At 42.4% G+C, this 22,433-nt stretch overlaps 1 protein-coding gene across 2 annotated transcripts in view; it reads right to left on the bottom strand.

Annotated features, from left to right (window-relative positions):
• Nucleotides 1–22,433, bottom strand: part of FAF1 (Fas associated factor 1) — a 515,086-nt gene that overhangs the window by 269,327 nt on the left and 223,326 nt on the right. For both annotated transcript variants that reach the window (XM_082265737.1, XM_082265738.1), the window contains exon 8: nucleotides 3,903–3,989. In XM_082265737.1, the coding sequence (XP_082121863.1) occupies nucleotides 3,903–3,989 (87 nt within the window). The remainder of the gene's footprint in view (nucleotides 1–3,902; nucleotides 3,990–22,433) is intronic.

The raw sequence follows: 22,433 nt of genomic DNA, 5'->3' as shown, positions 1-22,433 counted from the left end.
CCTTAAAGGACGAAGTGTCCTCCACTGGAATAACCGTGGCTTTATTCAGCCTGGAAATAGGCGGATCCACGACTGGTGGTACCGTCCATTTCTTAATGATGGATTCCTCAAACGGATAGCGTCTAGCAATACGCTTGGAAATAGTAAAGGTACGTTTAGAATGTTCCCATTCTCCTTTAATCTGATTTCCAAAACATTTAGGTACAGGAAAAGCCTTCGCCGTCTTGATGGGCTTATTAGTCCCAAAAGGCCTCTCTGTTTCAGTAGCCTCTGCCGGTAAAGCCTCAAGTTTTAAGGTTTCTTGCACTGCCACAACTAGTGCGTCCACCAATGCTTCTTCCTGAATTATAGCAGGAGAAGAAGCGTCCTCTTCACTGTCTGAGGGGGCTTTACCTGGGATAGCAGCCCTTGCAGAGGAACCTGCAACTGCAGTGACCATCTCTGAATCAGAGTCAGAGGTGTCAGATGGTATAGGGGTAGGCGGGGGTCGCTTCCTTGACCCCCGTCCCTGACAGGCCGCCTCCACCCGAGCCACCATAGACTCCAAAATTGCTGTAAATGACTCTATACTCTGTACACCGGCGGGTCCCGAGGCCCCCTCGAGGGAAACAGGTGGGGGAATCTGTGTGGCAGGGTCCATAATAACTCCAGTTACTTCCTGGATGATATAATTCAAAGTAAAGAAAAAACTTTTTTTTTTTTTTTTTTTTTTTTTTTTTGACCCTCAGCGCCACAAAAACCCCTTAGTATTACCTGCTAGGGATCCCTATCGATCGAGAGAGAGAGAGATAGACCCCCAGGCTCACCACTTGATGTTCAGAGTTGAACTGCAACAGCTTACAGCGCTGTCTTAGACAAACAGGAAGTCTTTTGGCTGGCTGCCCAGGAAGAAAGGAGGCGGCTCCGCCCCTCTGTACGCCTTCCGGCGCCTCCCCCAAGCTCCACGAGGTGTGAATCACCTAAAACATGGCCGCCCCCATGCTGGAGACACGAGGCTACGCCAAAATGGCGGCTCGTGCGATCCAGCAAAAAAAAATGGCGGCGGCCTGTGCTGACTAGCGGTGTGCTGCAGGCACACAACACTCTCTCTGCCTGGGGATCTGGCGTGTTTGGCGGTACCGGCCCTGGCGGACCGCATGGCCGTTCGGGAGGCCTGCTATTAGCTGGAGATCTGACTTGGAAGGCAGTCTACATGTCCATGGCTTCTGACTGGTAGGTAGCTTATACTTAACCCATAAGATTCCCAGAATGCCACAGATTACATCTTTAAAACATGTATACAATAGATTGTTAGCTCCCAAACCAAGCCTCCTGGCTTTTGCACACATAAAATCACACTCAAAGTAGGAGGATTTGTGACATGTTATAGGATAGAAAGAAACTCTTTCTTACCATACAGAGAGGGGCCCGCGTTCACCACAAAACCCGTCAGGGAAAACAGGGGGAACATACTACTCACCATACCGGAACCAGGCGGGCACCAACTCCTGACAGTACCCCTCTCCACCGGGGCGGGAGGGCTGTCGATCGATACAGACGCCGTGACTCATGGTCTTTGGCGTTTCAGCGAGACGTTTAACTCGCGGGTTCAGTCCTTTAATGGGACTTTGTCGCGGCCGACTCAGCGCGGAGCTATGGCCTGCACGCGCTCGTAGGCTGAACTGGGGTGACCACCGGATCTCAACATCCAGCCCGTCGCCCAGTTCAGCTTTCTTGCTTGAAGATCTCACAGGAACACTGGAGAAAAAAAGCTGTCCAAAAATCCTTTTAGAAAAAAATTTCTTGCCAGGACCTAAGATCCCAGCAAGGTATCTAGGTCCTTACTCCTAACTAGACAGAAAATAACTGATTTGCTGAGGCAGAGAGAGAGAGGATATACCCTCTGGGACTGCCCCTAGGGTGTGGCCAGAGCTTTTTAATTTCCTGTCTAGTCCTGCTCCTGCGGAGGTAACATAACCCGAAGGTGGTGTATCACCGAGGACTACGTCTGTCGATGAGCGCTAGAGAAAATTTAATTTTGTGAAACAAAAGGACAAGAGGCGGGGGACAGAAGTGTCAGGGGCTGAGAAGAGAAAGCTGGGAAGAGGTGCTCTCTCCCATCTCGTCAGTGGAACGTTCCTCCATACAGCAGATTACACAGAACACTCTTAGCTTGAACGGTGCACGGCTTAATTACCTGCCCCTACCCACATTTCTGTGAGATAAGCAGTCTTTGGAGGAGATCGGGGAGGGGTAATCTATCCTGTGTGATCTAGAGCGCTGTTTTTACAAGAGGGGGAAGAGCAGAGAGCCCACACCTCCTCACTACTACTGTAGTACCCACTGTAAGATTGGGGGGGGGGGTATTTTTGCTGGAAGGAGGAATTGGGGGGAGGGGGTTTGTGTGTTAGAAGGCAGGATTGGGTAAGATTTGTGCTAGTAGGGGTGAATTGGAGGATTTGTGCTGGAAAGGGTAATTTGGAGGTGATTGTGCTAAGAGAAGGGATTTGTACTAGAAGGGGAGATTTGTGCTGGGATTAGTAATTTTGGGGGAAGATTTGTACCAAGAGAGGGGAAAATTTGTACTAGGAGAGGGGAGGAGGGATTTATGCTAGGAGTGGGGGTTTGTGGGAGAGGATTTGCACTAGGAGTGGGGATTTTGGGGAGGAAGGGATTTGTAATAGGAAAGGAGATTTTTACTAGGAGGGTGGGGAGATTTTGGGGCGGGGATTTACGCTAGGAGTGGGGATTTGGAAAAGAGGATTTGCGCTGGGAGTGGGAATTTGTACTTGAAGTGGGCAATTTGTGTGGGGAGGGTTGAAGGGATATGTACTAGAAGTGGGGATTTTGAGGAGGGAGGAGAATTTGTAAAGGGGGGGGGGGGGGAATTTACGCTAGGAATGGGTTTTGGGAGCAGGGTTTACGATAGGAGGGGGGTTTTAGGGAGAGGATTTATGCTAGGAGGGTTTTGGGGGGAAAACTGGCTCTTAACTTTTTTAGCTGGCTCCTGGATTTAAAGCAAATTTGTCAAGCCCACATACATTAAGATACCTAATGCAACGGATATAAAACGTCTTTTCAATTAGTGAACATTACCTACCTCATTTTTATAGGGAAACCCTTTCACCCAGGATTCACACTTTTCCAATTGAATTCAATTACAAAAGTAGTGTGAAAACAATTATAAAAAAAAATCCTTAAATCACCAGAAAACTTCACACAAAGTGGTTGTATAGAATGTGTAATTCACACTCTAATTTTTACACAATTTCAGGTAGAGAACTGCCTTTTACAGCCTCTTGTGAAACTTGTTACTTTTCAAAAGTTCACACAGACGTACCAGTATGACAAGTTTCATCCAAGTCTGTGTGCACACTTCAGGATATTTTTAGGATTTTTACACTTTAAAAAGGATGTACAGCGATTTGCATATATGTTCTTTTATTACAGACAGGAATAAAAAAAAAACAAAAAAAAAACTACATGTCAAACTTTTGTTCAAACGCAGGTAAAAAGCAATACTTTTCATTTTTGTATTATCATTTTATAACCAGTGAACTGTTTCCTAGATTTTCTTTCCCAATTTTTACATGAGAGTTCTGAGAGAGAAGCCCTCTTATGGAGAAGTATAAAAATGGAAGCCACCTGATTAACAGAGTATCAGAAAGGCTTCAGCTCTGCCTCCTCCCAAGCCATGCCCATATAATGTGTCACCCGCTCGTGGAATTTAGCGTTAAAGATTTACACACTCTCCAGATGAGAATCACTGATAAAGACAACAAACATGGTTCATTTGCACATTCAATCTACGCAGCTAGTATTTGAGATTACCTAATTGATATTTTCCTATGTAACTGATTGCCAACATCCCAATCTACTACTATGCCACCACAGTTAAAAAAAAACAAAAAAAAAAAACTTACAGAATCATTCTGGGCTGATGGCGGCCAACCTTCCCACACCTGGTGGCGAACAGGGATACTTGTGAGGTCATAAACGTTTCTTTTTACCTAGAGGGAAAACAAAGCAATATGGTATGAATTTACAAAAAATTCATCAGACATAGAAGTTTTTGGGTTCAAATATACAGTGCCTTGAAAAAGTATTCATACCCATTGAAATTTTCCACATTTTGTCATGTTACAACCAAAAACATAAATGTATTTTATTGGGATTTTATGTGATAAGACAAACACAAAGTGGCACAAAATTGTGACGCTGAAGGAAAATGATGAATGGTTTTCAAAATTTTTTTACAAATAAGTATCTGAAAAGTGTGGCGTTCTTTTTCTTTTAACCCCGCTTCACTCTGATACCCCTACCTAAAATCTAGTGGAGCCAGTTGCCTTCAGAAGTCACCTAATTAGTAAATAGAGTCCACCTGTGTGTAATTTAATCTCAGTATAAATACAGCTGTTCTGTGAAGCCCTCCAAGGTTTGTTAGAGAACCTTAGTGAACAAACAGCATCATGTAGGCTAAGGAACACCCCAGACAGATTAGGGATAAAGTTGTGGAGAAGTTTAAAGAAGGGTTAGTTTATAAAAAAAAATATCCCAAGCTTTGAACATCTCACGGAGCACGGTTCAATCCATCGTTGGAAAATGGAGAGTATGGCACAACTGCAAATCTACCAAGACATGGCCGTCCACCTAAACTGACAAGTAGAGCATTAATCAGAGAAGCAGCCAAATAGCCCATGGTAACTCTGAAGGAGCTGCAGACATCCACAGCTCAAGTGGGAGAATCTGTCCACAGGACAACTATCCACAAATCTGGCCTTTATGGAAGAGTGGCAAGAAGAAAGCCATTTTTGAATGAAAGTCATAAGAAGTCCAGTTAGCGAGAAGCCATGTGGGGGACACAGCAAACATGTGGAAGAAGGTGCTCTGGTCAGATGAGACCAAAATTGAACTTTTTGGCCTAAAAGCAAAACGCTATGTGTGGCGGAAAACTAACACTGCACATCACCCTGAACACACCATCCCCACAATTAAATATGGGGGTGGCAGCATTATGTTGTGGGGCTGCTATTCTTCAGCAGGGACAGGGAAGCTGGTCAGAGTTGATGGGAAGATGGATGGAGCCAAATACAGTGCAATCTTAGAAGGAAACGTGTTAAGAGTCTACAAAAGACTTGAGACTGGGGCAGATGTTAACCTTCCAGCAGGACAACGACCCTAAACATACAGTCAGAGCTACAATGGAATGGTTTATATTAAAACATATTCATGTGTTAGAATGGACCAGTCAAAGTCCAGACCTAATTCCAATTACGTCTGAGAATCTGTGGCAAGACTTGAAGTATGGGAGAATGGGCAAAAATATCACTCTATAGATGTGCAAAGCTGGTAAGAGACATACTCAAACAAACTTGCAGCTGTAATTGCAGCGAAGGGTGGTTCTACAAAGTATTGACTCAGGGGGGCTTAATACAAATGCACGCCACACTTTTAAGATATTTGTAAAAAAAATTCAAAACCATTTATCATTTTCCTTCCACTTCAGAATTATGTGCCACTTTGTGTTGGTCTATCACATAAAATCCTAATAAAATACATTTATGTCTTTGGTTGTACCGTTACAAAATGTGGAAAATTTCAAGGGGTATGAAAACTTTTTCAAGGCACTGTATGCACATGGATGTAGAAACAGACATATGAAAAACTGAAAGCAAAACTAATTCTGCATTATAGCACAATTCTTGCCCATCACTCAATATCTCCCATAGAGGGAAAATATTTAAATGTAATTCCAACCAAAATGTGTTGGATAGGGTAGAGAAAGGTTAGAACCCTAATGGTAAAACCCCCCTCAGTTCTTGCTCCTAGTGACAGCCAGACTAGTTCATTCCCATTTCTCAGTTGCCTAAAATTTCCCTCCTTACCAGTTCACATTGATTGAGAAACCCCTGGTTAGACCTTAGTAGTATTGTCATCCTGTAACAATAAATGTCTGCACAAGGACCTTACATTGCAGGATCACCAGGTATTCTTTTAACGAAATTTGAATATTTAAAAGACAAGCATGGGGCTGCAAAAAAAAAACAACAAACATTCATACTCACCTAGGTGGATGCCGCATCAATCTGATGCTGCATCTGTCCCCCGCCAGCTCTGTAGTGAGAACTGAGCTATCAAACACCGCTGATCACTCAGTTCTCCGATCTGAGCCGAGAGCCATGAATGTCAGTCAGCGGCTCACTGTTCTCCCCTCCAGCGCTCACTGGTTTGCTGGGCTGTTGAGGGGGCAAGAGAGGCCGGCTCAGTCAGTCAGGGGATTGTTGAGAGACTGAGCTGGAGCGCCGATCCAGGCTGCTGGGTGCATCATGACCATATGGTTGGGATCGTTCCCGAGCATGGACCGGCTGGGTGACAACAGCTATAGCCTGCTGTCAGTTGAAAACGAGTCATCGGGATGCAGAACGAACTGCACTCCTGTGATCCATGGGAGAAGTAGAGCCAAAAAAGCTTTGGCCATACTTCTCCTTTAAAGATATTTAAAATGACTCCTAAAACCACTTTAGCATGTTAAAGCCTGTATATGATTTTTCGTGATTAATCACATATGCTAATAAGAAAAACCACACACTTTCACAGCTATATTTAGTTTTTTAGGATCTGACTGGAGTTTAGCTTCAACTGCTGTCCTTCCCACTTTAACTTAACTCATTTTCTTTGCTCCTTCGCTGTTCCTATTTAGAGGTTTGAAGCCCAGTTTAAGCTCCAAGTCTTTGTTGTTAGAGCCTACAACAGTCCAAGGACCTTAACAGGAATCAGTGTTGCACCATGGGAGTAAATAGAACAAGTTGTATGCTCTCTACAGCCAGAAGTATCTGTTACTTATCTTTACTACAGACAACCAAATGGACCAGCAGGTAAGTTCATTTTATGAAGCAGAGATGGAGTGGAATTTAGGTGAACCTGTTATTTACTCGGAATGGGAAAAGAACAGGCTCATGATAAGCTAAACCCCAAAACTGCCATTGCAAATGCACTTTTTATACCCTTATCCTTCACTCTTTTCTCTTCGGTCTCTAAGCAGTTTTAACAAATTATGCATCTTTTCAAAATTCTTCACAGCTCTACCCACCCCTCTACAGACCCTGTCGCCAGACCAGTCATTTCAACAAAAATCTTCCCAGATTGTGTGTGCATTAAAAAGAAGCGCTGCATGCTCTTTACAATTGAAGGTCTCACTTGCATAGACATCCAAAAGATTGCTGCTAGGTGCTGACATCCTAAATGTTGTGTTATGTATTCAGCCCCTGCAAACTAAGAACTCTGTCCTGGGACCAATTTTGTTTAATGTATTTATAAATCATATAGAGGATGGGATAAATAGCTCAATCTCAGTGTTTATGTAGGGTAATATCACAGCAGGATATAGAAACTTTGCAGGATGACATGAATAAAATAATTGAGCGGGCTACTAGATGGCAAATTACGTTAAAAATTGGTTAATGTAAGGTAATGCACTTGGGGGTAAAATTATAAAACACAAGTTACTCATTAGGGGGAGAAACCCTAGAGCAGTGATGGCAAACCTTGGCACCCCAGATGTTTTGGAACTACATTTTCCATAATGCTCATGCACTCTGCAGTGTAGTTGAGCATCATGGGAAATGTAGTTCCAAAACACCTGGAGTGTCAAGGTGGCCAATCATTGCCCTAGGGGATTCCAGGATGGAGAAGGATCTGGGGGTCCTAGTAAAAGAAAGACTGAGCAATAGCATGCAGTGTCAAGCTACAACTGCCAAAGCCAGCAGAATATTAGCATGCAATAAAAAAGAGAAACTACAATCCTGACACTTTTAAAATTCTGGTTCGGCAGCATCTGGAGTATGCCGTCCAGTTCTGGTCACCAATCCTCAGAAAGGATGTACTGGAGTTGGAGAGAGTCCAGAGAAGGGCAACTAAATTAACATGGGGACTGGAGGACCTCAATTATGGGGAACGACTACAAGGGCTTAATGTATTCTCCCTGGAAAAGAGACGCTTGAGAGGAGATATGATATCAATATACAAATATCTTAATGGTAATCCCAGAGTAAGTATGAAACTTTTCAATCCCAGGGAGTGTAAGAAGTCACGGGGCCACACAAAGAGAATGGAAGAGAAGAGGTTTAACCTTAAGCTGCATAGGGGGTTTATCCCTGTTAGGCCGGTAAAGACGTGGAACGCTCTTCCACAATCGGTGGAGTGGGCAGGAAGTATAGTTTTAAAAGACTCTTGGACATGCATTTTAGTGCAAATATACAGGGATACAAGAACTGATGTTATACACACCAACATAGGTTGAACTGGATTGACTGTCTTTATTACCTTCAACCTTACCTACTACGTAACTATGTAAGAACTGTCACTCAAGTATTCCCCATCGTGCCTTCACGGGTAGCTGTATAAAAGGTTATGTAAAAAAGTTAACTGTGGAGGAGCTTGGCCAGCACAGAGTATAATTAGACATTCCTAGAAGAGGAAAGTTCTATGAAGTGGCAGGGGAGAGGGGGAGGGGAGGCTGTTCAAAGGAATTGACCCTTTGTGGAGTTGCAAAATTTATTTTTAACAAATTTAAAGTCACATTGCAAATATAAAAAAAAAAAGTGAAAATGCTATAAGTAAGAATTTAAAGTACTTGATTTTTCTGTGTTTTTGCCTGTCATTTTTCAAGTTGATAACAGGGTCCAATTAATCCTTATCATGATGATACTAGCATTTGGAATATCATAGTGCTGTTATAATTAGGTTGTTAAATTAAAATACACCAGAATATCAGCACCTAAAAAGCCATTGAAAAACCTGTAACAAAATCTAATGGTCTGACAGCAAAGGCCTCTGCATGCTTGAGGTTTCATGAGATTGTGTTTAGTTTTGGATTTTTATTTTTCTTAATAAGAACATAATGGAAAGTACACTTTGTAACTAGCCATGTAACTCAAGATTAGGAGGAAATTTGTGCTACGGTGTCATAAGGAAATAAACGTTAAAGTCATTGTACAACACATGGAAAATGTATGAGCACAAGGGAAACATTATGATTTTTTTTTTTCTGGGGTGAAAAGGTGAACTTTCGCTTTATCTGTGGCCGTCAGTAGGCCAGCTTGCATGGATATGTGTTAATTGCCCAGCTTCACAGAAAAGCCTTGAAGACCAGAGTATTTACAGAGGAGAGTTCAATGAAGTGCTTGTATGTAGAGAAAGGTCAACCAATATATTCCTTCTTGACCCTGGAGAATAAAAAGCCACAGGCCATTCTCTGATAGAAATGATATGAACAATTCCTAGTGAAATCCTTCCTGGGTACACATGCAGAACAAGTTAGTGTGCCTGCCTAGACTAATAACACACATCCATTGCTTTGAAGACCGACCTCGATCACCTTGAACATCAGCAATATGTTAATAGTAAGTAATTGGTCATCCACAGCTATGTTTTATCAATTAAGATGAAACTCTCTTTCCATGTCTTCTCATCGGAGGAGAGACAACCATTTTACTGGGTTAAAAAAAAAAACATGTAATAAAAAGCAGATAAGACCTAATAAAGTTACCAATGGATAAAGAGTTAAAAAATACAGTGAGGTCCATTTTAGGGTGCCGCATGCCAACTCCCAGGACAGAAAAAGATATTCAGCCTAACCACGCAAGTACACAAGAACACACCATTTGCTTTTTTGTTACACTTTGCCAATGCTCCACAGAAGATAAATGGAATATTTCACAAAGCCGAACACTTCAATAGAAGCAGTCACTCCATGACTGGCCAACACAATCTTGTTTTAAGGCAGTCAATCTGAACTTTTATCACTTTCTTCCAGTGAAGTTACTACGCCGAAATCAGCACGTGGTTAGGGTTGCCACCTCATCCCTTTAATCCAGGACGCATATTGATTACACTGGTTCTGAGGCTAATATAATGCACTTAAGGCACTAAGTGAGTTTAATTACTACCTTAATCAGCCACAGAACCTGTGTCCTGGTTTAAAGGGATGAGGTGGCAACCCTATTCTTGAGTCATGGGATAGCTTGACTATGAAATCCTCCAACAGCTCCATCCTAAAAAAATTATCTTCAAAAAGGAGATGTAAAGCCAAAGGTCTTTTGGCTCTACTTACCCTGTGATACGTATTTAGCCGACAGCAGACTTTAGTCTGCTGTCGGCTGGTGTGGCTCAGCCGGTCCAGGCTCTGGAGGGATTACGACTTTAATGTTATCTGTTCTAGTCCCCTCCTCAGCCCGGTGCTCCAGTGAGTGCTGGAGGGGCACAGCAGAGTTGTTGACTGACAGTCACCAGCTTTCTGCTCACTGAAGACCAAGAACTGAGCAATTAGCAGTCTTTGATCACTCTCAGTCTCAGTCTTGGAGGCAGCAGGGGACAGCTACAGCATTGGACTGATGCTGCATCCACCTAGGTGGGTATGATTGTTTATGTTGTCTAAATCCTGCACTTCTCAACTGAATTCCCACACCTTTTAATCTCTTTAATTCTCCTGTGCACCCACAATATATGTTCCTGATATTTGCTATAACAATTTTCTCTCAATGAAAATGCATCTTTCTGGCAATGCTGAGTAACCACCACACCCCTCTGCATAGGCTTCCGCACACAGATTTGTAATGCTAGGAAGGGAGAGGATGTGACCGGCCATCTCTGCAATACTGAGAGCAGCAGGTCTTTTCTGCTGCCTATTAGAATATACAGTAATATTTCAACTCCCTGTACAACTGCTGTAACAGAAAAATGGAGGTAAGACTATGAACACAAAGCTTGTTAGCACAATGCAGATCTGACTACAAATTGGCGACTTTGATTTAAAACAAACCAAGATCAGTAAATCGCCTGAAGCCTAACTCCAAGTTTAATGTCCCATTAAGTAGCCCAAGCTCTGGAAAGACTGACAATTTTGTTGGGATCCACCCAGTGGCTTGATTGGCAGTTGGCTTAGCCTCCCAACACACAGCTGAGAGTCAGAGCCAGCTGCGCTCGTCCCCTCACCTCTCAGCATTCTAGGGCGCACTAGAGGGACAGAGTTGAGAGCGGTGACTGACAGTCCCTGCTCTCCGCTCTGGGCAGAATAAGAGATAAGAGCTTAGTGGTCTTTTGAATCCCCAGTTCTTGGTGTTAGAGCTGACGTGGGACAGATGCTGAAGCATAGAGGCAAGTATATATGTTTATATTTTTTGCAACCCCAAACTTCTCCTTTAAAGTCCAGCGTTCCAATTAAATGCAATCTGTTTAAAGTCATTCTAGGAAAACCTATTTTATCAGGACACTCATAGGAAAATACATCTTACTTAGGAACAAAGATTTCTGCTTTTAACTGAAACTGTGCTGGAGAATACACCCATCACCATGTCAGTGTTTCCAGCCATGATCTCGATTCTATGAGCAGGATTGCATTACACCTCATCAGCCGCTGCTAACCAGCTTTCATACTGTATCAAAGAAATATGAGAAATGGAAATACCAGCAACTCAATATGTTTTTGTCCCTGGTGCACACCTGTGAAGCACCTTCTATGGCCATCAACCATTATTTCATTAGTTCCCGGCAATCAGGGCTCGAGAGAGGGATTAACACCAATCCTCCTTCATTGGAGCCAGCAGCTCTTCTCTAATACTGGTTTAAAAGACTTGGAATAGATAACCGCTTTATTTTAATCAGATTGATAATGAGTTCTTAAAACAAACTCCTGCCCCCATGTCTCAAAAACAGTGCAAAAAAAATTAAAGGGATCTCATTTTTATATTACTAGTATTTTTCCTAAAACAAAAATTCCAAATTAATCTTAAAGCCCATCTCTAGGCAAACCTAAAACCTCACTTATCTTCCCAACCACTTAAAAAATTTTTTTTAACCCTTATAAACCCCTACTTCACCTAAATCTGTATCATGTGTTCATAGCCAAAGGCTCTTTCGCGAGTGGAGACTGGTGCTCCAGTACTGCAGTCTGTCTTGCCTCTTATTGATTAAAAATTAATAAAAGGCATACTAAAAAATACTCGTTGGTCCTACCACAAAGCTAGTGATCTGATAAAAGTGCAAAAAAATAACCATTGACTTCATAACTTTCTGTGCACTCTTACCGGTTACATTGTTCCCTAAATTTCATTGCGAACAACAGAACATACCTTCTTGTTATGGGGCAGAGGAGAGGGAGAGATGTTCTTTAGTACCGACCAAGGAAGACAACGTGGCTCTTGCCTAGCTACAGTGTGTTATTTGAGTGCCCTCACCCTAGATACACTCAGGGCTGCCAATAGGTGGCTAAAGTCCACCCTCCTGTATGGGACCTGAGCCGCATCAGTTCCGCAGGGGGCCGAGTGTCAGAAGAGGAGACTTTTAAAATACCTTTTGGTCCATACACAGGAATCCCACGGGCCTTCAAGTTCTAACCACTTCTCTATATCAATCTGAAGTAGGCTGGAGCTTGTATTAATATGCTGGGAGCAAGCTGGCAGGATTACTATGCCTGCACCATGAAGTTCCTAGGGCTTGTTCATACTTGGAGCAATGCTTGCCATTCCTCTGAAAAGCAATCCATGGTGGATCATTTTTCAGAGGTAATTGAAAGGTTTTGAGGGGGGGTGACATGTTGCTTCCTCGCTGCTTGTTTTAGCCCTCAAAATTACAACCTACTGGGCCACAACCTCTCATGCAGTGGTAGGGTGTTTGCGGCACAGCCTTATTCACTTGAATTGGTCCTGATCGGTGGCAGTACTACCTGGCAATTGCAACATGCCATTTATTTTAATGTTATATATTTATATATATTTTGGGGGAGCTTTGGGAGGGGCCTTTGTGCTTGTTTTGTTTTTTGTTTTTCCACTAGCATTGAAATGACATTTGCTAGAAATCTATACTACAATAACTTTTTTTTCTTTGTAAATTTAATTTTCGCTGTAACAAATCCTACAGCAAAAATGAAAAAAAAAAAAGGTCAGGCAGGCAGAATGGTGGCTCTTCAATGCACCTGTCAGGTTTTTGCTTGCCATTTGCTTCCCATTGGGGAGATTTTTTATAACTTCCAATCAAATAGACATATCAGGAAGATGGTAGACATTCATCAAAATGAGGGATATACTCCTATTTGTCATCTTAACTAATGTACCCATTGGAAGATTTCCACACTATTCTTGATCTGGTGGCAACTCAAGACTTTTGGATTCTCTCTCATTTTCAGTCTGGTGACAGTGAATACCAGGATAAATAGAAAAAGAGAAACTCCCTAACGGGGACACATGACATTTATAAACCTAACAGGGTTTCTAACCCCTTATAATAAAAAAAAAAAAAGTGAGTTAAAAAAATAATTTTTATTTATATATACAGTATATAGTCCCTTGCCAAGATAATCACTATATCTAATACTTGCCGTACAAAAATGAAAGTGGGGCTCTGCATTTGTGTATATATAGATTTATTTATTTTCAGAAAAAAGAACCAAAAGGAAAGACCATTAGCAAAATTTAAAAACAATTTTATTCCACAATCCCCATTCAGTAACATTTTCAATAATATATAAACATATAAACTTCTTGGTTTTTACATAATCATTTCACATTTCTCGGCCAGCGGTGCAAGCGATGGAAGCCTTAAAATAACATCACCAAGAGCCTCGGATTCTCCGCATTCTTCTCAGCTGGAAATCACAACACGATGCATTATGAAATGAACAGTGTTTGCCTCTTCTATTAACTTACCAGCAACTGCGCCCAATTCAATAACATTCCAGGCCGATCGAGAGCTTGAAAAGCCCCTTCTTGTTATAGTGTTGTGTTGGTATAAAGCACAATGCCAGACTGATGTGCCGAACAAATGTGATCAAAGATTCAGTCGCCTTTGCCAGCGTACAAGTATTCTTCAGACTTATTCTAGCAGAGTGACCCCTGCCTAACAACTTATGTCAAAGAAAACCAGTTATCACAGGCAGCTCCCGCTGTGAGCCTGCCATCGACAACATATTAGGTAATGTTTGATGAAATCAATTCATGAGGATAACTAGTTTGTTTTGAAGAGATGCCAGCAATGCCCCACTCCAGATTCACATCTATCGGCTACTAAAGAAACAAGATATTGTTCAGGCATTCAGGGGGACGGCATGGCATTAAGGATGGAACTTCATGTATCCACTGGAGGCTTCCACAAGGGTTATGCATGGCCCAAATGCCAGATTGAAAGATAAAAAAAAATAAAAAAAAAGGAAAAAATCCAAATTATTTTTTCTTGCACAAACTATTTAACTGAGGAGGAACCATCATTCTGGCAAGCCCTGCCAGACCTCGCTGTAAACTATGATTATTATTGGTAATTATATAGTGCTGGCAATTAACATTGTACATTCACATCAGTCCCTGCCCTCAAGGAGCTTACAATTTAGGCTCCTTAGCTTACATGCATACATACACATACTAGGACCAATTTGGAAAGGTGCCAAAAAACCATATTAGCATAGGGACCGGGAATATTTGGAGGAAACCCAAGCAAGCACAAGGAAACTTTATGCAGATAGTGTTCTAAAAAGCTGAAATGAAAAAAATTGCAACAATAAAGTTTTACATACTTATTAATAGTTTCCATAAAGCTGGATAAGTTAAGTATGCATCCTATTTATTTTTAAATGCATTTTAGCAGGTCATGCATAGTGTTGTAACAAATTATTCTGAGGTAGGATTAAAGTGGTTGTAAACCTTTGACATGAAATATGAACAAAACATATCCCTCCTATAGTGTGTACTTGTCTCAATTAGGAGCACTAAGTGCAATTTCTGTCTGCTGCTTTGTTCCTCTGCTATCAGCATGAATCATTTCTGACAAGTTTTTCTGAAACCAAGAGAAAAAAGGTGACAGTGGAGAGACCTCTAGCTGATTGACAGCCTCAGCTCTGTTCCTGTGTGAAGGGGGTGTAACCCTTCCCTCCAATCAGCTTTCAGAGTTCTCACTGAGCTCTGCAGAGTGTAACATCAGTTCTCCGCCCCTTTTTTTCTAAACCCTCAGACAAGCTTTATAAATTCTGGACTTTGAACGGCTGTAGAGAAGAGAAAACCGCAGATAAACCAATATAACATACTGTATTGTAGGAGGACTTGTTTCATCTCTATGTATCACCTGAGGCCAGTCACAGTGGGTATATGTAAGGATTTACATTCACTTAACCACTTTACCACTAGAGGATTTTGCTGTCTTACGTCAGGGCCACTTTTTGCGATTCGGCGATGTGCGAATTTAACGGACAATTGCGCGGTCGTGCGACGCTGTACCCAAACAAAATTTACGTCCTTTTTTTCCCACAAACTGAGCTTTCTTTTAGTGGTATTTGATCACCTGTGCGATTTTTACTTTTTGCGCTATAAACAAAAAAAAAGAGTGTTTATTTTGAAAAAATAACAATATTTTTAACATTTTTTTTATATGAAATTCCCCCCAAAAAAATGTAAAAATCTAATTTTTTTAAAAATTTTGGCCAATTTGTTTTCTGCTACCTATGTTTGGTAAAAAAAAATCACAATAAGTGTATTTTGATTGGTTTGCGCAAAAATTATTGCATTTACTAAGGGAAAGATTTTTGTCATTTTTGGTGTTTTTTTTTTTTAACGAGTAATGGCGGCGATCTGCGATTTTTTTTGCGGGACTGCGACATTGCGGCGGACAGATTGGACCCTTGACTGACATTTTTGACACTTTTGGGGGTACCAGTGACATTACTGCAGTAATCAGTGCTATATATATATGCACTGTTACTGTAAAAATGACACTGGCAGGGAAGGGGTTAATTTTATTGGAGAGGGAGGGGTTAATGTATGCCTGGTGCTTACTGACGTGTGTGGGGGGAGGTGACTGAGTCAGGGACAGATCGGATGTTCAGCTATGCTGAACACTGCGATCTGTCACTCCCTGTCACTTAGGAGATCCGCCCGCTCTGTTTACACAGGCGGGCGGACCTCCAAACTAGATTCCCAGACGATCGGGGAAGAGCAGCGGCCCGACTCCCGCTGTGACTGAAAACAGCGGGAGCGCCGCCTACAGTGGGAGGAGTCTAGCGACGTAGTACTACGTCGCTAGACAATAACGAGCCACGTTGCTGCAGCAACGTGAGCAGACGTTATGTGGTTAACCACTTGCCGACCGCCTCACACAGATTTACTGTGGCAGGGCGGCTCGGCTGCACATAATTACATAGATCTAGGTGATTATGTGCATGCGGTTTCGGCAGCGCGCGCCGCCGGAGCCGCGCTCCCGCTGTGATTAGACACAGTGGGAGGCAGACAGCGGGAGGAGTGAGCTCGATCAGCGCCGTAATCTTATTTGAAGCCAAGATGCCCATATGCTGCTTCCGGGTCCTAAAAGACCACATGCTTTCATAGTTTACATTTATCCATTCTGAATTACCAAGTAAGCCTCTCCACTGGTTCTGGAAGTGGGCTGGTGGTTTTGCTTAAAAGGATAAGTTCACATTTTAGGAGGAAAAAAAAAATAAATGCACATTTTTTTTACAGATAAAAAAGTATTTATTTATTTTGGAGCCTGTACAGCATTGCACCAGCAATCAGCAGATCATTGGTGCACTGCAGGTCTCCTTCAGACCTGTCAGTGTATCTGTGTGTCCGTACATCCCAGGCAAGCAAATACAATCTGACAGGAAGAATCAATTAACTACCATGGCGCTCCACAGCAGTGTGGTAATTCATTGAGAACTACAAACCGACAGCTGTGAAGGATGTTGGGCCTTGTAGTTCATTCACACACACAGCTGTGTGAATGGATGATGGAGCCGTGTAGCGGACCCTGGGAGTAAGTCACACATGTGCAAGTCACAAGCAAGTCTCAAGTCTTAACCTTCAAGTCTCAAGCAAGTCCCAAGTTACTGTGGCGAAAAGCAAGCAAGTCAAGTCGAGTCCCTGCTAGAAGTCAAGCAAGTCAAGTCATTTATTTTGGTCAAGTCACAAATCAAGTCAAAATACTGATCTACCCCAATTTTCACCTTTAAGTCAGTGGTCAGGAAAGGTTTTGTTTTATTCTCAACATTAACAAAACTGCTTAGTGCTTTTTTCTTGGCATATTAAAGAAACTATTTGAATGCCCAAACAGCTGAAAATCCTTCACACGTTAAGTATTTCCATTGTTAAAGAGCCAGTGTCCTAAAAATCAGAACACACTGAAGTGTTTTAAGTGACTGTGGTGTCAGAAACATAACAGGGACATTAATTTTGCTTTAACACAACTTGAGAAAAGGCAAATATTTAATAACTTGAAAAAGTAAAGTCATTTCAAGTCATCTGTCTCAAGTCAAAGTCAAGTCTCAAGTCATGAATACCAAGTCAAAGTCAAGTCAAGTATTTTATTAATTTTAGTCAAGCAAGTCTCAAGTCCTCAAACTGGTGACTTAAGTCTGACTCAAGTCATGTGACTCAAGCCCCCCACCTCTGTCAAAAAGGGATAGCTATTACAGGGAATGTCTCCCTGTACGGCTGTCGCATGTAACATGTTCCCAAAGGTGAACTTATCCTTTAAAGTGGTATTAAACCCAAAACAAAAATTTTGTATATTACAGTTTAACAACCATTAGATGTGGTGGCTGCATTTCTTTATTTTTTTAGGCTTTTTTCTTCTCTTGTCCCCTGGTGATCTGGCCAGTAATACACCTCCTGTATTAGAATGCCTCCACTTCGGATGAAGGAGTATCTAGGCCTACATGCATGGGCTGAACTCTGATTTGATTATATTTGGCATAGTCTGTTATATGAGACACATTGTGCAACTTGGACTCCTTCACTCACGGGGACGTAACAAGTGCAACCAGGCATGAATCAGTTCACTGGGACATATAGTACTTTTTTATCCTGTTTGTATTATTGAGATTAACAGTTATATTATACTGGACTTCCAGATAAGAAATACATTATCATGTATGATGCCAAGCACAATGAATAAATCTACTGGGATGTGGCTTTGTGTTGTATTATTGAGGCTAATACAACAAATACCGATATGAGAGCAGATTATGAGAAAGCCTACTTGTAAAATATCTTGGTCAGGTTTTTATGTACTGCATTTACCCTGTATGTGCAAAAAACTAAATAATGATCATGCCATAAGTGGTTTTCCCTTTTCTTTTATGGTATATTTCAGTAATCGATAAAAAAAAAAAAAAGTCCTTAGTCGAGTTCCAATCAGGTTTTTTTTTTTTTTGTTTATTTATGATTTAAAGCGGCTCTTCAGTCATTTTTCATCTTTCCATCTATTAAATCCTCTGCTCTTGTTGTTTTTACTTTGGATAGTAAAACATTTTTATTCTGCCAGTAAATACCTTACACAGCCCACTTCCTCTTTCTTGTCTGGTAAAAAGCCTAGGCTAAAGACATTATGCACAGCTCTCTCTCGCTCACTCTTGTGAGATTTTGCCAGCAAGGGAGGAGGATGGAGTCTCAGGAGGGCCAATGAGAGCTGTAGGGGGCTAGATGAGGGCGGAGATAACAGGAGACTGTAGAGATCCATGAGTCAAGAGAGAAGAAATGTGCAGGCAAGCAATGGTTGGTGTGTGTGTGTGTGTGTGTGTGTGTGTGTGTGTGTGTGTGTGTGTGTGTGTGTGTGTGTGTGTGTGGCTGCAGCCAGACTTAGTGGAGGGAGATTTTTGCAGAATATTTGGCAGGTACAGAATCACAGTATATATAAAATAATATGCAAAGTGGTTGGAGGGAAGCTACAGAATGGCCAAAATGTTTTTATTACAAATTATGTGAGCAGACTGCAGTTACGCTTCAAGTACCAAAAGTACCAATGACTCCTCCACTTGCTACAATAACCTGATAGGACCTAAAAGCAAAGTACTCCACCCAAAAGGTGGAAACTCCACTTGTTCACACCCTTCCCCTCTCCCCCACTGCCGCACTTGGCACTTTTTTTTTTGGGGGGGTACCTGGTTTTAACATGTACTCCCTCCCACTTCCGAATAAGATTGCGGATTGGCGAACTACGACATCTCTTCCCCTCCTCCTCCCCCTCCCTGCTCCGTTCTAGAACACACACAGGTTCTAGAAGATGGCAAGACCATTCAGAAAGCGCAACGTGACTCGCCAATGCACAGTAGAAAACTGGCTGTGAAGCCTGAAGGCTTCGCTGCCAGTTTCCTTTATCTACAATGCCAGCACCTGCACCTGAAGCAGACTAATGAATCAGCCGCCATCATGGGATCCCTGGACAGGTAAGTGTCTATATATTAAAAGTCAGCAGCTACAGTATTTATAGCTGCTGACTTCTATTTTTCTTTTTTCCAGACTGGAGCTCCACTTTAAAGTGATTTTAAAGTTGAGACAGGTGAACAAAGCATAGCCCTCTAAAGTGTGTACTTGTCTCAAATAAGAGCCCTAAGCGTAATTTCTATCTGCTGCTTCACTCCTCTGTTATTAACATGAATCACTTCTGACAAGTTTTCCTGGCACCAAGAGAAGAAAGATGACAGGGGAGGGACCTCCAGCATGCATCCTGTGATTGACAGCCTCAGCTCCGTTGTTGTGTGCTTTTGAAGGGGGGGCGTGTCCCTTCTGTCAAATCAGCTTTCAGATCTCTCCTCACCGAGTGCTGAAAAGTGTAAATTCAGCTCTTTGCACCCTGTTTTCTGACAGCTCAGAAAAAAAGCCTTTTAAATACTTGACTTTGCATTGATGTAGAGAAGAGAAAATTGCAGGTGCAACTTATGTAGGAGTAGGTGTTTTATTTCTGTGAATTACGTGGGGTATAGGAAAGGTTTTACAATTACTTTAGGGTTCAATTTGTTTTTTTAATGTCAAATAGTTAAAACCCAACTCTGAGATCCTATTAAATTAGTAGGGCCTCACTACATGGGTTAAATGCATATTTGGCTAGGTAGAAAAGAGTAATTAGAAAGTATTCCACATTTTTCTGGCAGCCGGCACTCTCCGGATGTGGAGAGGCCGTCACTGTCCTTTTGTACAATGCAGGATTGCTGATCACAAATTAAATGCTGTGCCAGACTGGACAGTAAAACTAAGCAACTTCCATGGACCAGTTGCATTAAAAGGAGGAAGCCTGCAGGAGAAAAGAATGAAGAATTTTTGCTCTTTCCTAAACCCTAGCTGAACCTGCATTTAACCTGTCCAGTGTCGGGGGGACTCCACTGCTTGGGTAAATTTAACAGCAGCCAAGAATGGGGCTTTAACAACCTCCTGCTGCCCACAGAATGCAAATGCATCTATGGATGGCTAAGGTTTCTGTGGCGAGAGCACGTTCACTGCGAGCTCTCTGCACAAAGACAGAGCTGTCACAGACAGCTCTCACTCTCCCAGTCTGTAGTAATGATTGGGAGCTGGTGGGTGGGGTCTTGATCACATGACCAATGTGAGTCTCCTCCCTCCCCCAAGGCATAAAGACCCAGGTAAAAGGACCCCAACGATGGGCAGGAACCTTTCCATAGGTAAAGAAGATCGCAAAAACAAAGATGGATGATCATGCACAGGATCTGGCAGGCATGTAAACTCTATTAGCATCCAATCCCATGCTTTTGACAGGCAGCACAGTGACCCTGACTCTGTATATTGGAGTTTATTTGCATTGACCCTCCTGAAAAGGGGCCTCTCTACAAAGCGCCTGGAACCTGTTGGGTTTGCTGTCTTTTCTTTTAATGGTATGAAGAAGCGGGTAAACCTGGGGCACTGCGATATGCAAATACAGACTGTTTCAAAATGCTGGTTCAGATCTGTTACCGAGTCCATCGCATCATGCTTCATAACCAGGCGCTAGAAAGGAAAGGGTGGGTCATCAACTAAGCTTAGTCCGGACATTCATGGATCAAAACTCGGCCCGTTCAGCAGGAACCGAACGAGACTGGAAACCGTTAATGGGCAGGCTGAATGTACCAAGGTGATAAATCAACTTGGGTACAACCAGCCTGCCGGATTCTCGTGCGATCATTGCTAGCAGCTGCTATAGCCGCTAGCAATAATCACTGTCTTCTCCCCATCCCCACCGGGAGAAGACAATTGCGGTTCCCCTGTCATCACTGTCTGTGTTTATAGGGGAATTGGGCAAATTTCTTTCCTGCAACCCATGGCTGCAGAAAATAAATTTGCACCGTGTATGGCAGGCCTTAGGAAGCAAAGTTAATCAACCTCTGTTTTTGGAGTTACAGGTTGCATGGTTGCATAATGCAGAATTGCTGGTTACCTGTTATTTAGCACTCCTTTCTAGCAATCAGAATGAATGCACATGACTGAGGCAGAAGCAGCAACACTTTATCAAGAAAGGCAATGAAAATGAAATGATTGTACTGTACTAGAAAATGCCGACATTGGAAGGATGCTTTTTATGCAGTTCTGCTGGGAGACTTTGGGCTGCTAGGATTTATAAGAAAGCCACTGCCACCGTGTGGTCAGTCCTGCAGAAAACTATTCAGTATGCAACAGAGAAACTCCAGCTACAGAACAGGCTGCTAAAGGACTTTGTATAAAACAGTTTCTAGGTTTTTGCTTTTCATAAAAATATTGGTTTCAGTCCCCCCCCCCCTTTTCTTTTGCATCTTAGTGCTGCTAAACTCCTGCTGCCTCTTGTCGGCCCCTTCCGGTTTACATAGAGTGGTGCAGTCAGCGCTGCAGTGAATCATTTTTCTGGACCAGCTTCCTGGCTATGATGGACTATGCCTGTGCAATGTGTGTTGGTAGTGCTGCTTGTAGTCTCCACCACGGGCACATGTGACAGGGTGACAACATATAGGCGCAACTGCTCATCCAATAAGAGGATGGGCCTGAATAGTTTTAAATTGCTATTAAATTCCAAGTTACAATCATTAACCGCTTATGGACCGCCACACGTATATATCCTGCAAGGCAGTCCTCCTGAGCGAAATCACGTACCTGTAAGTGATTTCATGCACAGGGTCTGGGGCGTGCTCACGCTGTGAGTGGACATAGCGGGAGCCAATCAGCAGCTCCTGTAGACACGATGTCCGCTGGAACACACCGAACGTTCACAGGAGAAGCAGAACTATGTAAACAAGGCTGACCGCCATTTTGTGAGAGGGGAAGATGGAGATCTTGTGTTTCTGCTAAGCAGAAACACAGATCTCTGTCTTCCTCTAGTTAAGCCACCCCCAACACAGTTAGTAATCAATCCCTAGGAGCACACCTAACCCTTTGATTGCCCCCCTGATGGTAACCCCTTCCCTGCCAGTGTCCTTAGTACAGTGACAGTGCATTTTTTCGCACTGATCACTGTATTAGTGACACTGGTCCACAAAAAAATGTCAAGAGTGTCAGGTATCCAATTTGTCCTCCGCAATATCACAGTCCCGCTAAAAACCGCTGATCGCCCCTACTAGTAAAAAAAATAAATAAATTCCATAGTTTGTAGAAGCGATAACTTTTGCACAAACCAATCAATATATTTTTATTGAGATTTTTTTTATCAAAAATATGTAGCAGAATATATATTGGTTTAAATTGATG

The sequence above is a fragment of the Pelophylax lessonae genome, assembly GCF_965119305.1.
Source record: "Pelophylax lessonae genome assembly, chromosome: 8".
NCBI lineage: Eukaryota > Metazoa > Chordata > Amphibia > Anura > Ranidae > Pelophylax > Pelophylax lessonae.
Note: the sequence above shows the minus strand (reverse complement) of the source record. Positions and strands in the feature narration are given on the sequence as shown.